At 38.1% G+C, this 15,964-nt stretch overlaps 1 protein-coding gene across 3 annotated transcripts in view; it reads left to right on the top strand.

Annotated features, from left to right (window-relative positions):
* Prkd1 (protein kinase D1) overlaps positions 1–15,964 on the top strand; it is a 330,150-nt gene that overhangs the window by 245,083 nt on the left and 69,103 nt on the right. For 2 of the 3 annotated variants that reach the window (XM_052738465.1, XM_052738464.1), the window contains exon 5: positions 5,339–5,362. The exons of the other annotated variant lie outside the window; for it this stretch is intronic. In XM_052738465.1, coding sequence (XP_052594425.1) covers positions 5,339–5,362 — 24 coding nt within the window. The remainder of the gene's footprint in view (positions 1–5,338; positions 5,363–15,964) is intronic. 3 annotated transcript variants of the gene reach the window in all.

Genomic DNA, 15,964 nt, shown 5'->3' with positions numbered 1-15,964 from the left:
ATCTATGAGCTACCAAGGCACTTAGTACTTGAAGTTCCAGTCACAGTGAGCTCAGTATGTGGGGTTTTTCCAATATGAGCTTTCTAGCCCAGAATGACATTGGTATTACTATTGAGAATTCCTGATATAAAATAAAACTGGTGAATTGCCATACATGAAAGTGCATTGAATATAATGTTGCATTACACAGTGTTTAAATATGAAAAAAATAGATAATATGGTATCATACAGACAGAAAATTATAAATAGATCCAGAAACTGTGCATGCAGATTGGCTGATTGATTTATTTATAGACTTCAACTACGATGAAGGATAGACTTCTCAGTAAATGTTTGTGGAAGTCATTGGATATCTGTATGGAAAATAGGATTTTTTTTTATTATTATTTGAGACAGGCTGTCACTATGTCCACTGTGTCACCCTGGCTATCTGTGAACGAACCAGATAGACAAGACTGGCCTGGAAATTACAGGGATCCTCCTGCCTCTGCTTCCCAAGTGCTGGAGATAAGGGTATGTTCCATCATGTCCAACCTGGAAAAGATGTTAACCCTGCTTCAAACTATATACAAATCAATTCTCAGTAAACTGTGATTTTCTTGTAAATAATAAAGGATGAATAAATGAAAATACTTGAAATAGGGAATTTTTTTTTGTAGAGAAAACTTAAATCACTAAGGAAAAGAAAATGAATCAAGAAACTAGGCATCATTCAAATTGAGAACACATTTTACTTGGAACTGAGTGATTCATCAGGGAATTTGTCCCCCGAGAAAACTGATTCTCCTCTCAGAAGCACATGTGAGCTGTCCCCATCCATGTTGGCATGTCCCCTGCCATTGTCATGATGTAGGTCTTGTTTAGGCAAATCGATTTTTGACATTTCATGAGTGCAGCTTCCTGCTCCGAAAACGTACATAAAAGCAACACTAATTCCATAGCTCATATATATATAAATATACATATATATAATCATAGATATACATATATATATATATATATATATATATAAAATTAAGGAATTACTGTTCACTCAGCAACACAGAATTTCACAAAGCAATATTTAAATAAAGAAATCAAGCTGGGCATGGTAGTTCATGCCTGTTGCTCCAGATCAGAATGTTCAGGAAAAATGCAATCATGAAAGGTAAGATTTTTGTGATCAAGTCTGGATCACATAGCATAATGAGACTCCTATCTCAACAAGAAGTCAGATACCAAAGAGTCTATACTTATGGATTCAGGATTTGAATTGCAATTGAGGCAAATCTAATTTATGTTGAAGAACAGGAGGATAATGCTTCCTCTTAGTGGGAAGCTAGTTGGGAGGGAGCAAAGGTGAACTATCGAGGAGGCTACAAAATTCTGTATCTTATCTAGAAATAAGTTCCATGTATATATACGAAATGTCATCAAGATTTATAACCTAAAACTTTATACTCTTCTTATAAATTACAACTTTAAAATTATCTAAAACATTAGGAAGGCTCTTAACCTGCCTAATACTGTGACTCTTTAATACAGTTCCTCCTGTTATGGTGACCCCCAACCACAAAATTATTTTCATTGCTACTTCATAACTGTAATTTTGCTACTGTTATGAATCATAATATAAACATTTGATGTGCAGGATATCTGACATGGAGGTCATGACTCACAGGTTGAGAGCTACTGGTCTAAAAGTATACTATCCAAATAGTCATTGGAGTCTTTTATCACAGGTCATGTGAGGAAAGGATTAAATGTTATATTAGATTTATTATGGATTAAATTCTGAGATTTTTTTTTATTCAGTTAAAATATATTTAGAAATAGGGTTAGAAAACTGCCATTATTTATCAACAAGAGATATACTGTGGAGATAAAATATTGAAACTAATGTGCCATGGCATGCTGAGATTGTTGGCATTTATTTATGTAATTGGCATTGTTTCCTGTAGTAGCCTTTAAAATTTTTTTCCTTCTCTCCTACATTCCATCTTTACCTCAGTTTTCCATCCATCCTCTCCTCCCTGTTCCCCCAACTCCTCTATCCCCCAGATCCACTCCTCCTCCATTTCCCTTCAGAAAAAAGCAGGCCTCCCAGAGATATCCACTGAATATGGCCTAACAAGATACGATAAGGTTAGGTACAAGCCCTTATATCAAGGCTGGATGAGGCAACCCAGTAGGAGGAAAAGGGTCCCACTTACCGAAAGTTAAATCAAGATCAGATAAACAATATAAACACATCTATAAACCCTAGAAGCAGTCATTAAATGTCTCCCAACCAAAAAATGCCCAGGGCCAGATGGTTTCAGTGCAGAATTCTACGAGACTTTCAAAGAAAAGATAATGCTAACACTCCTCAAATTCTTCCACCAAATAGAAACAGAAGGAGCATTATCAACTTCACTTTGTGAGGCCATAGATACCCTGATACCCAAGCCACACAAAGAATGAGCAAAGAAAGGGAATTACAAACTAATTTCCCTCATGAACATTGATGCAAATATACTCAATAAAATACTCACTAACCGAATCCAAGAACACATCAGAAAGATCATTCACTATGATTAAGTAGGCTTCATCCCAAAGATGCAAGGATAGTTCAACATATGAAAATAGTGAATGTAATTCACCATGTAAACAAACTGAAAGAAAGTGCGTGCACACGCGCGCGCGCGCACGCACACACACACACACACACACACACACACACACACACACGATCATCTCATTAGATGCTGAAAAAGCCTTTGATAAAATCCAATACTTCTTCATGATAAAAGTCTTGGAGAGATCATGGATACAAGGGATGTACCTAAACATAATAAAGACAATTTACAGCAAGCCTATAGCCAACATCAAATTAAATGAAGAGAAACTCAAAGCCATTCCACTAAAATCAGAACCAAAGCAAGGCTGTCCACTCTCTCCATATCTAGTCAATATAGTAGCTTTTGCCAAAGACACAAAACTGTTATTCAGATGATCTTTCTTCAATTCAAGTCAAAGCAAAAGAAAAGATGTTACACCACAGTGAATATATATGGGATGTGCACTGTAATTGTGCGTCTCTTTCTTGGTGAGCTATAGGAATTTTTGTTGATTCTAAGTCAACAAGATAAAAAGACAGTGTTACCTATATATTTTCTGGTGTTTTCCTAGAAAACAGTTATTTAACAGAATTTCTGAAAACAGGACTGGACAGATGGCTCAGTGGATAAAGCACTTAGCAGCATATGTGTGAGGGACAGAAATAAGATCCCCAGCACCCACATGAAAGCTTGATGGGCATAATTGCCCACCTGTAATCCTGTTGCTCAGGAGGCAGAGCCAGGCTGTCCAAGCTATGAGGCCAAGTGAGAGAACATGCCTCAAATATAAAGTGGAGAATTATCAATGAAGACACCCAAAGTCAATATCTGGCCTCTACGTGTGTGCATTCACATGTACATGTACATTTACACACACATGCACACATATGCAGAGAGAGAGAGAGAGAGAGAGAGAGAGAGAGAGAGAGAGAGATGCCCAAACACATATGAACATGTATACACATCACACAAAAGCACGTGCAAAAAATTTACAAATAAACCAATCTTGATCAGATAAATTGTTAAATGCTTCTTGGTATATCTCTATAGTGGAAGTTGTAATAGCTACTAAGCATAATCAATAATCAAATGAATCTTGCAATAATGAAGTCAATGTTGTCAAACTAAATCAATATAGAATTACATTCCCCCCCCATAAAACTCATGAATATCTTATGAGAAAAGCAATATTTGGGAAATTATAAATTATTGAGTTAATACATATTGCCTAGTTCACCTTCACACACCATAATCTGAAAGATTAATTCTGATGAAAGACCAGACTGAAAGATCCCTAGGACCAATAGTTAAAGGACAATTGTGAGTTTTAGATGCCACATTCATAGATGACTAGAGTACTGTCTTGTTTTGGAAATTGAAAAGCTTTCTTTTTCTGTTCTATAATAGTGCCTACATACAAGATGATGATTTTTTCCACAAAAGCCATATTTGAATCTATGTTCAAATGAGAAGTTGTTACCTCTGAATTCCTCATGTATTTCTCATCAACTCACAAACTGCAGATAGCACTGGATGCCAAGTTATTTTGGTAAAACCTCACTCTAATTGTACACAGCTCCCAATGCCCCTGAGTCAATGGCAGCATATTACAAATCAAGATAGAGTTTTCAAAAACAAGTAATAAGATTTTTCTGAATGTACAGTAATTGATTTAACAAGTAGGGAGGAAATCACTAACATCAGAGTATAGTACTACAGTTTTTAATGTTTCAGCCAGAGTTCGGATTTGTTTGGATTTCTAGTTACCAAGTAGAACAACTGTCTACATATTTCCCTTTGTTTTAAAAAAGAAAGATGAAAAGTATATTCAATTTAATTTACATTGAAACATTTCTTTCAAAACTTAAGTATATATTTTACTTTAAAGTGATATTTTAGCTTACCATGAGATCAGAAATCAACAAAGTGAGCAAAAATATGCACTACAGACATATTTGCCTTCTCTTTAAAATGTTTTTATGTGTATGGGTGTTTTGCTTGAATGTGTACCCGTGAATCATTTGCACACCGTGTCACCAGATGTCAGAAACAGGCATTGGCTCTCATGAAACTGGATTTACAGACAGTTGTGAACCCCTGTGTGGGTGCTGGGAATAGGACCCACATGATCCAGAAGAGCGGCCATTGCTGTGAACCACCCAGCCACCTCTCCAGGCCCTGCATTTGTCTTCCTAAATCTCTTACATCCGGAGATCCCATTCTGGTGTTTGCCATCCCCGAACAGACAGTGACTATGCTTTAGCTCACTTTCACCTGCAGGCAAATGACAGCTATGAATGTGTGATTACTCTGATGACCTTTTTCTCCGTTTCACATTAAGAGCAAGAATTATGGTGAAGAAAACCTAATCTTTTACTTAAAGGTCAAAAATACTTCATTCTGACTCTAATTTGTTTTCAACAAGGTACAAGAGCCGCCCCTCATCTCTAAGACCATAGTTTGGTTTTTTTTTTTTATTTTATTTTAAAGCACTACTCATAATCTCAGGATGTTTTGCATCTGTGACTTAGTGGCTTCTGTTCCATTTAAATTTTAAAAGCATTTTCCAGGTTGAACTTTGGTATGGCCACAAAGCTGACTAAGGTAGCATTTTGCTTTTGTCTGACAACACATGTGCCTATGTTAAACATCATTGACTAATGTGCATTGCTTTTCTCTAGTAACTTTGTTTTTCTGTCTTTTTCTCCTTTTATTCTCCCCTTCTCTCTGTTCTTCACTCTTTCCACTTCATGTTTCAGTCTCCTGTGAGCCCTGGCTTTGAGGTAGGTACTAAGATACCTGACATTAAGAATAAAGAAAAATAAAATTAAATTAAATTAAAAAAAACAAGAATATGCCTTAACCTGGTCTTCAACCCCACCTTGTAATAGTCCATCATTACATTCATGGTTAATGGTCAGAGTTTAGAGGAGAGTTCAGTCCACTGAATGCAGAGCCCTGGAGTATAACTGCTGTTGGCCATTTCTTACTGTCATTGTTTGAATTTCCATAATCCTCAAAGTGACAAAGATCAATATAGTCATTCAAATAATTACAGTTGATCTCTTAGGTCACAGTTTGCCCCCTAAATGCTTGATTTCCTAACATAGGCATCTTGTCTATGAAAATGAAAAGACAAGTTGTGTGGTACTCTGTCAACAAAACTCCTGCACATTGGAACTATGTTCTCATCTCAGACACCACAGAACCATGCAAAGTGAGGACACAGTCTCTCTACTCCTGCTTTGGCTTGAGACCATAGGGACTAAACCTGGGGCCTGAAAACGAACCTGACTACCTTTTCTAGTTCTTGATTTGAATCTTTTCTGAAAATGTTTTCTTTAACATTGTATATTATCACCAACCGTTCAACCTTTTCTAAGAGGTAGCAAGGAAGTGGAAATATTAAACTTCCAATCCAGGCAGAAATGGGTATATTGGCATGGAACAAATTTCCTTCAAAAAAAAAAGTGTCAATTAAGCACTGCAAGATTGACTTTTTATCTATCTTAAATAATTTATAGCATTTTATGGAGTATTAATGGCAGAGCCTACAGCCATTTTCTTGTTTGGATGTTTCTCCAGCCAACTGACTTTCTAGTATTTAGTTCCCCTTCCTTTAGCACCAAGGCCTTTGGAAGTCGATCCACTGCTGGCTTCTCTCCAGAGAATATAAGCTTCAAGCACCATTATTAGTATCCATTCTCAGATCAACTTGTGGCTACTCTAGTGAAAGATACTAATGGCAACCCAGAATATGTTCCAGATCAAATGAAATTGACAAGTCAAGATTTTAAGTTCATAAAATACAAGATTAAGAAATCTGCTTGAATGGTGCTAAATTCCTGTTTAGAAAATCATCTTTGCTGAAAAGTACCCAATATGGAAAAGCCCAGTGTAAAAACAATGTGTAATTTTTTTTTATGTTCTTGTCATTTGTTTCCTTGAATGTCTTTAGACATAATTTTCCAAGCATACATTACCTTCGCATAATCCCTAGGTCATGAAACATAAAAGGAGTGAGAGACATATTCATTCCTCACTATTTACATTCAAGAACTGAATGTAAAGGATGAAGAGAAATTTTGATTTCCGTGAAACTTCTACCTATTAAAGGCAACCAGGCCTGCTGCAAAGGCCAGCTCTTGCAGAAAATAAGATAAATTTTCTGCATAGCCTGTTTTTCTAGAACATTGTTTGTATACAGTTTTTCAAAGTCATAACCAATTTCTCTTCAGTAATGTCTATAAGGAGAAGAATACATGGAATTTGACAAGTTCTTTCCTCTAAATGTATCTTGCCAATAATTGTGTGAGTAGAAAATTATTATAGACTCTTGGTGACTTTTCCATTTTCAGTATGCCCTGGTATTCTCAAAGGTTTTTAGCTCAATGGTGCATAAGTATCCAGATAGGATCATTGATCTGCCCTGTGGGAACACTCCATTCATTATATCTCAGTGATGGCTACTGTTGGAATAATCATCTGCATATATATTTTTTCTTCTATTTTCATAAAAGTATTGGGTCTCAGTAAGACTTTGTTGAAAGAGTTATTTTACTAGATTCTTAGAAACCAACTGTGTTATATGTACTTTTCAAATAACATATTGTTGTTTATAAAAATAGTAGAGGCTTGTGTTTAAAATTCTACTAGTTAACAGTGTTCGATAGTTTTTATTTCTCATACTCTTCCCAAAATAGGTTTTATGAATGTCTTTCAAAGTTTTGTTCCTCCTAATTTGATGGTTTGAAAATAATGTGCTGCATCTAAGAATTATTTCTTCATGGGTAAAGATAATCAACTCTCCAAGCACTACTTAACCATCACTCCTCCACTCAGAGAGGGCCCCTTTCCCATTTGCTATTGACTTGGTTATTGGGGCTGAGAGTCTTTCTGTCTTAGATAGTTACCCTTTTCTATTAATCTAGCATGAAAAACTATTTTCACTTTTACATGTGTTTTCTCTCACATGGTTTTTAAATTTTCTTTTTAATAAATAATTAGTAACTATGTATTGTAGGGTATAGTGTGATGGTTTCTTCAACATTGAGAACACTTATTTTCCTTCTGCTTTATACAATCTATTGTAACTGAAAATATATTAAAATGTACTGAAATTACCTTAATGTGAGCAGACACAGACATGGAACATTCTGGTCAAATAATTTAGGAGAGTGGAGTGATCTTTCCTTGAAATAAAGGATGGGAAGCCAAGGTCATAAACAAAGGATTAAAGTAGTGGGTGACATCTGTAGACACAATATAATGTAAAAGACACAAGAGAGAGTTGTTGAGACCATGATTTGAAAAAGACAAAAATTTAAAAACAACAAATAAAAACAAAAGTTAGGCTTTATAGGTTTAATTTTTTTAATTTTTTATTTTTATTTGCAATACAGTTCAGTTCTACATATCAGCCACAGATTCCCTTATTCTACCCCCTCCGGCCCCCCTCACCTTTCCCCCAGCCCACCCCCCATTCCCACCTCCTCCAGGGCAAAGCCTCCCCCGCAGACTGAGATCAACCTGGTAGACTCAGTCCAGGCAGGTCCAGTCCCCTCCTCCCAGGCCGAGCCAAGCGATCCTGCATAGGCCCCAGGTTTCAAACAGCCAACTCATGCAATGAGCACAGGACCCGGTCCCACTGCCTGGATGCCTCCCAAACAGATCAAGCCAATCAACTGTCTCACCCATTCAGAGGGCCTGATCCAGTGGGGACCCCTCAGCCATTGGTTCATAGTTCATGTGTTTCCATTCGTTTGACTATTTGTCCCTGTGCTTTATCCAACCTTGGTCTCAACAATTCTCGCTCATATAAACCCTCCTCTTTCTCACTAATTGGACTCCCAGAACTCCACCCGGGGCCTAGCCGTGGATCTCTGCATCCAGATCCCTCAGTAGTTGGATGGGGTTTCTAGCACGACAGTTAGGGTGTTTGGCCATCCCATCACCAGAGTAGGTCATTTCGGGCTGTCTCTCGACCATTGCCGGCAGTCTGTTGTGGGGGTATCTTTGTGGATTTCTGTGGGCCTCTCTAGCACTTTGCTTCTTCCTATTCTCACGTGGTCTTCATTTACCATGGTCTCCTATCCCTTGTTCTCCCTCTCTGTTGTTGATCCAGCTGGGATCTCCCGCTCCCCCAAGCTCTCTTTCCCTCATCCCTCGCCCTTCATTACCCCCACTCATGTCCAGGCTGTTCATGTAGATCTCTTCCATTTCTCCATCATTGGGCGATCCCCGTGTCTTTCTTGGGGTCCTGTTTTCCAGATAGCCTCCCTGGTGATGTGAGTAGCAGTCCAGTCATCCTTGTTCCACATCTAGTATCCTCCTATGAGTGAGTACATACCATGTTTGTCTTTCTGAGTCTGGGATACCTCACTCAGGATGATTTTATCTAGATCCATCCATTTGTCTGCAAACCTCATGATGTCATTGTTTTTCTCTGCTGAGTAGTATTCCATTGTGTATATGTACCACATTTTGTTTATCCATTCTTCAGTTGAAGGGCATCTAGGTTGTTTCCATGTTCTGGCTGTTACAAACAATGCTGATATGAACATAGCTGAACAAGTGCTCTAGGTTTAATTTTTTAAAAAATAAATTAACCAAAGGTATTTTAAATGTCTTCAATATCTTTGAAGGGGCATCTACTATTATAGTTTTGAGTTTGACAGCCTCTATCGAAGCTTGCTTTCAGTGAAATTAAATTCTCCTTATCCAAATCTTTTTGGTTATGCTTAACTTTCAGACTACCGTAGAGAACCTGTCAGGAAATACAGAGCTAATTCTAAAAGCTTGTCCTGTGTCTGGACACTTTATATCCTCAAACTTTAGTTTTTGTGATTTTTTTGTTTGTTTGTTTTTTCGAGACAGAGTTTCTCTGTGTAGCTTTGCGCCTTTCCTGGAACTCACTTGGTAGTCCAGGCTGGCCTCGAACTCACAGAAATCTGCCTGCCTCTGCCTCTCGAGTGCTGGGATTAAAGGTGTGCGCCACCACTGCCCAGCTAGTTTTTGTGAAATTTAAACTACATTCAGTTCAACTTTTTATGGAGTGGACATATGTTTTAAATAACAATTTACCATAAGCTTGTCATTTTCATTAAGTTTACTGACTCACATGTAATTAAGGTAAGAGAGCCTTGGCTGCATAGCTTCATAGAAATTTCCAGGATGTTTTTCAACATGGCCAATATCTATCTAGAGGCATGTACTTGGTACTCTTGTGTTCTGGAGTTCCAGGAATCCTGGTGACTCATCTGCATTAAAGTCATTTTCCACTTACAAATGCACCATGGCTGTCCTGTAGCCACTTGCCAGGTGTCACAGGGTTTCTCTTGATTGCTGTCTAAGTGAGCTCTCCAAACACAAATGAGGACAGTGTGCACTTTCAGTGAAGAACCATGTGCAGAGTTACTTTCCCCACACTTCTCTGCCTCCTGACCACCAAACCTTAATGAAGACTGGTGGATCTTTGGGGAAGGAGCCCTGTAGTAAATTAACATGGTGAGGCTCAGTGGACTATAGCCTGATGTTACTCAATGGAACTTGTGTGTCTAAGAAGTGTAATTATGAATGCAATCACTATAAGGCAGAATTTCAGGAAACCTACTTGTTAAGGGACATCATGCATTACCCCTCATCATGATGAGGTTTTGGAAATAGCAGGTCTCGAACAAAGGCTCTGAAGGCCCTGTTCATCCCTCAGATGATGTGTCATGGCCTCTGGGAGGCTCCCCAAAACCCAACAGTGGGCATTTTCTCTCTCCCACCCTCATCCACTGAACATCCTGCCAGGCCTAGCCAGGTTGATAAAATTGTAGTTCCTGATCCCTTGTAACTGCTGAATTCTTAAGTGAAATAAAGGGCACTCATGCTGTATGTGAGAGCTGTGTGTCATGGGGAATTCCTGTACCCAGGAAAATATGAAAAGTGTTTTTATGAAAGTAATTATGAGGGAAGAAAAGAGTGGGAAGTTAGAAATGGACCGCATATTACTTTGTAAGTTAAAAATATTTGTGTTTTCAGGGGCACGGTGGTGGCTCAGCTGGTAGAGGTATTTGTCCCCAAGCCCACAACCTGAGTTGAACCTTGGAGACCCACTGAGTGGAAAGCAAGAATGAACTCTTACTAGTGGTCTTCTGACCTCTACACAGGTGCCATGATATGTGTGCACCATACATACACAACACACAGACACATGCATAAGTACATTAATACACTATATTTAATATTTGGGTTCCCAGAAATATTTAGTTGCCTTCTATGATTCTTAGACATAGTGTTGGATCTGAAGTCAATTTGACTAAGCTAACCAACTTTCCCTCCCTTCTCAGGAGAAGAGTTTCCTTTTTAGGATAAACTTGCACAATTAAGATAAGACAATGCACAGAAGGTATGAACTAAAGTGTCACTTTCTCTACTTAGCCCAATGTAGGGTAATAATCTATTTCTATTTTCCCATAGCCGTGCACTAGAAATATCACTATTATTTAGCTAGTGCTGTCTTATATTTTTAAACTCCGTTCGTGGGAGAGTGGAAGCTTATACGTGGAAGGAAAGGCCCCTATCTTAAACATCATTATTACATCATTTTGGAAGTGAAACATGTACACACACACACACACACACACACACACACACACACACACACACACGCGCGTGCGCACTAGCACTGCAGTGTGGCATTGACTAATGTACGCTCGGATTCTGTGAGCAGCTGCACAAGTACCTTCATGGCTGACTGTTAGAGGAAGGACTGTAATCGTTGAAGTCTCAGGCCATCTTTACACTTCCCCAGCTTCTCCTTGGGAACAGCAGTAAGCCCAGGCCAGGCCTCTGCTGTTCAAGCAAAGTCAAATATTCCATAATGAGGCTAAACGTCCTTAAATTGATGTCCTTGGTTTTACTTAGATAATTAGTCATCCACCCAACCCCCGTAACTTTCTATATGTAGACTCAGCCTGACATTCAAAGTCCCAGAGCGAAAGTTGTGGACATGCATTCATTTTCTTTCAAAGTGGAAATGTCCCCCTCCCCCGATTTAAAAAAATTGTAGATTTAGAATGTGTAGCATTATGTTTGCATTGCCTTCATGTTTCATTTTAAAGGTAAACCTACTTATATCATGTTTCTCTTCAGGGACCCAGCTTTGTAGGGTATTGGTAACTGACATTTAAAAGAACAGGGCCTGCAATTTATGAAAATGCTTCCACAGTTCCAATGCTTCCCATGCAAAGGGTGGATCACTTAAGAAAACCCAAGGCTCTTTTGCCCTCCCCTTCTGTTTACTCAAAAGAGTGAGGCAATAGAAAGTAAATGTAACTTCCAAGACTACTTTAGCACTCAGCAAATCTAGATCTCCTTATATTTTTCAAAGGATATTCTACGAGTCATTACTTTGAAAGCTTTCATAAATGGCTGCAAACATTAAGAAATGAATTCTCCACTGTAAAACACAGCATCCGTCACCACTAAGCAGGGGGTATGCTTTTTTTTCCTGCCCTATAATAACCCTTTTAACGGTTATGAAAAGGTTTTGATCAGCTTTTATTTATACTATGTATTTAGGACATCCAGCTGAGAATTCAAACTCATTTATCTGGCACATTTGGCAGAAAGCTCACAGGACATAGAATCAGAACACAATTAAAAAACCTGGAGACTCAGCAAACATCCTACCTTCTTCGCAGCACTGTGCTCTTATGTAAACTTCATTTCTCATGGATTCACATTGGCCTGGAGTCAAAGACTGTTCTGTGCAGGAAAATCTCTTGCTCCCTGTGTAAAGGGCAATGTCTGGGGAGAGGTGGCTGTTTTGTCTTTCTTCACAAAGTAGCCATGCTCTGAGCTCCCTTGTATGCATTTCTAGCACTAAGTGCAGGTACGGTTAGTCAGTGACCAATAACCGTAAAACTGTTTGTCAGAGCACAAGCAGGGAATCGTCTGGGTAGACTCCAGATAAGACGGGCTCTGTTGTCCTCGACAGATTTTCACTTGTTGATAGTGTCAAACCTGATAAGACTCAATTTGTTGTCTACAAATATAGTTCTTTCAGGGGAACTCCTTTCTGAATGATCTTTCACCTCCACCGTGAATGTAGCTTAGACTTGGTGGAAGCATTCTATATGGGCACTTTCTATAGTGAAGCAGGATTCCAGAAGTGTACCATTGGAGAGAGCAACATAGACTAGTTCCTTCCATCACAAAGCATTTATTCTATTGACAATTTAAAAACAGTGAACAGGTAGACCAGTTTTCTTCAGGCTTCAGTAATCACTCAACAAGAGACAGAATGGTGTGACCCAGAGAAAAGTAGAAAATGAGTAAGTAGTCGGGAACCGTTCAGAGAAGATGGTAAGTGAACTGGAAATGAGTATAGAGCCCTCTATACTGAGGAGAAAGGAAGAATAGATAGAAGGATAGAAACAGTTATGTGTACACAGTGGTAATAAAGAGGTAGCTCCTTGGGCACAGAGAGTTGTTTCATTCCCAGTCTTCCTATATCTAGTAGTGTCTCATTGGACTTCCAAGGGTGTTTGCCCCAGGAAGCTTTTGGTAATTAGAACAGGTCCAACTTGAGGCCAGTGTGCGGAACTTCAGCTATTTTGTATGGTTTTGTGGAATGTCAGTACATCTTCAGACTTCTGGAATCAAGGATGAATACAGAGTTGGGTATGGTTTTGAAGAGTCATTATTAATACTGTTTGAGCAAAACAATACCTGAATAGGACAGTAGGCAGCCGACTGGATGGCTCTTACACACAAAAGCTGCCAAATCAACTTGTTACTGTGTTCCAGAAAACACCCATGACTCAAATGCCTTCTGTTGAGCACAAGCAAGATAATTGAAAATCCTCCATGTAGGTCAAAGTTAAGGCTTCACAGCATTTGCCACATCAATTGTATTTGGTATGAAAGACATTTGTTCATTTTTCATTGTGTCCTGTGCTTTCTTTATTCACTTATATAAGGGAAATAAAGTAATTTCTGTGATATATTAGCATAAAACTAAAGAATTTGGGAACAGACAGCTAGAGAGAAAGAGACCATTTTCTGAAATAAAACTACATGAGTTAATGGTTACACTTAAAAACTATGTAAGTTGAATCAAATACTTATAGCCTACTGTAAGTGAGCTTTCTTTCCTATATGATGGAGATGGTAATAGGAGTAGTTACAAGGTTTCACTTGACCTACTTTATAATTTATATACCTGAACTTCCTGCTTACCTAACACAACTAAAAGGACAGCCGCAGAGATGGCTCAATTCTTAAGAGCACTGGATACTCAACACAAGTTGAGTCCCCAACAGCCACATAATTGTTCACAACTACTTCCAAGGGATCCGCTACTCCTTTATGGTCCCTATGGGTAGCTGCATGCACACATGTATACACACATGAACACGAGACACCTACAGTCAAGTAGGCACACACATATACATTTTTCAAAAAGAAAATAAGTTTAAAAGTTATATACATGAAGGAAGGAGGGAAGGAGGAAGGAAGTGCAGCTTTGAGCAGTGGCGTTCTCTCTTATATGGCATTGTCTTCTCCAGATTATTGCAATCTTCCTCATTTCCTATTGCATCCTTGTCATGAAGGCCCACATCTTATTACTAACTGCCTATAAGTATTTCATCTTCCTACCCTCATTTTCCAGAGCAGAGGTCTGAACAGATTTCTTACCAAATTAGATGTAGGGAACAAACAGGGTGTTGTAGAGGGTAGTTGAGGTTGGAAGCATACTTTGACTGCCCGTCCACTTTGGAAATCCAAACTTATTTATAGACTTTACTTGCAGGAATCACATACAGAAGATTGTTTTTCTGAAACTTTACATTTTTGTAGTATCCATTTGGTTCATGGATTGTTCTTTGCCTCATTGAAATGGTTTTTGTTACATTACTGGTGCTGCATTTGAGAGATGTCTCAGCTGTTAAGATTACATATTGTTTTTCTGGAGGACCTTGGTGCAGTTCCAGGCACCCACCCTAGCTCACAACCATCCATAGCTCCAGTTCCAGAGGGTCTGATGGCCTCTGTGGTCACTATATACATTTGGTGCACAGACATACATGCACACAAATCATCCATATACATAAAATAGAAATAAATAAAATATCACAATTGAAATTTTAATTACTGATGTTTCATGTGACACTTGGCATAGACATAATTTATGTCACTGTATAACAAAATGAATAGGTCAAAGTTGCATGTCATGTAACATTAAATGAGACATTAAAGACTGCATTCTGAGTATCTCTTGAAATATTTCACCCATTGTTCTCATGCACATGTTTCTTGAAAACATATTTTTTTTAGCAGTTCAAGCAATGCCTATTGTCTGCCTGATATATATTGTTTTGTTTTGGTATTAAAAATGTTTTCATACAATATATCCTTATCAGTTTCTCCTTTTCCAATTCCTCAAAGATCCACCCCACCTCCTTAACCATTCAACTCCATGCATTCTTTCTGTTTCTCTTTGGAAAACAAACAGACAAATAAAAAACAAGCATATAAATAGAATTTTAAAAAAATGAAAAGGCATGATAAACATACACATGCAGACACACATACATGATTTTGTTTTCAGTGGAATATTATCCCATGTGTAAATGTGTCATATTTTCATTTTCCATTCATCTATTGATGCCATGTAGGCTGTTTCTGAGTTCTGACTATTATGAATAGAGCAGCAATAAACATAGATGAGCAAGTGTCTCTTTAAAAAAATGTAGAGTCCTTTGGGTATGTCCCCAACACTGGTATAGCTGGATCTTGAGGCAGATCTAGTCCCAGGTTCCAGAGGAACCACCACACAGATTGCTATGGTGGCTGTACAGGTTAGCATTCCTATCAGTGATAAATGAACGTTCCCCTTAGCCCACATCCTTGCCAACATAAGCAGTCACTTGTTTTATTGATCTTAGCCATTCTGACTGGTGTAAGATGAAATCTCAAAGTAATTAGGATTTATATTTGCCTGATAACTAAGGATACTAATCATTTCTTTAAGTGTTTCTCAGCCATTTGTGGTTCACCTTTTAAAACTCTTATTAGTTCTGCACCCCAAATTTGGGTATTTATTTTTTTGATGTCCAGTTTTTTTTATATATATTTTAGATATTAGTGCCATTGCTTCTTTACAGCCGAAGAAGATAACTTTTTAAAGCAATTTCTGTCCACTAATCTAGCTCTACAGAAAGCACTAGAAGGAAAACTTTAGTCTGAAGAGAAGGCTAACTATACTACGAGAACACAAGGAATAAATAATCCAAGAACAGTTAGTCAGAAGAGGACAGGGGTCACCCATACATCAATAACAAAATAACAGGAATGAATAAATACTTATCATGAATAACTCACAATACAAA

This window comes from Peromyscus californicus, unplaced genomic scaffold (assembly GCF_007827085.1).
Source record: "Peromyscus californicus insignis strain IS unplaced genomic scaffold, ASM782708v3 Scaffold_15__1_contigs__length_86483966, whole genome shotgun sequence".
Classification (NCBI taxonomy): Eukaryota; Metazoa; Chordata; class Mammalia; order Rodentia; family Cricetidae; genus Peromyscus; species Peromyscus californicus.
The sequence above is the reverse complement of the archived record's forward strand: the minus strand, read 5'-3'. Positions and strand labels throughout refer to the sequence as shown.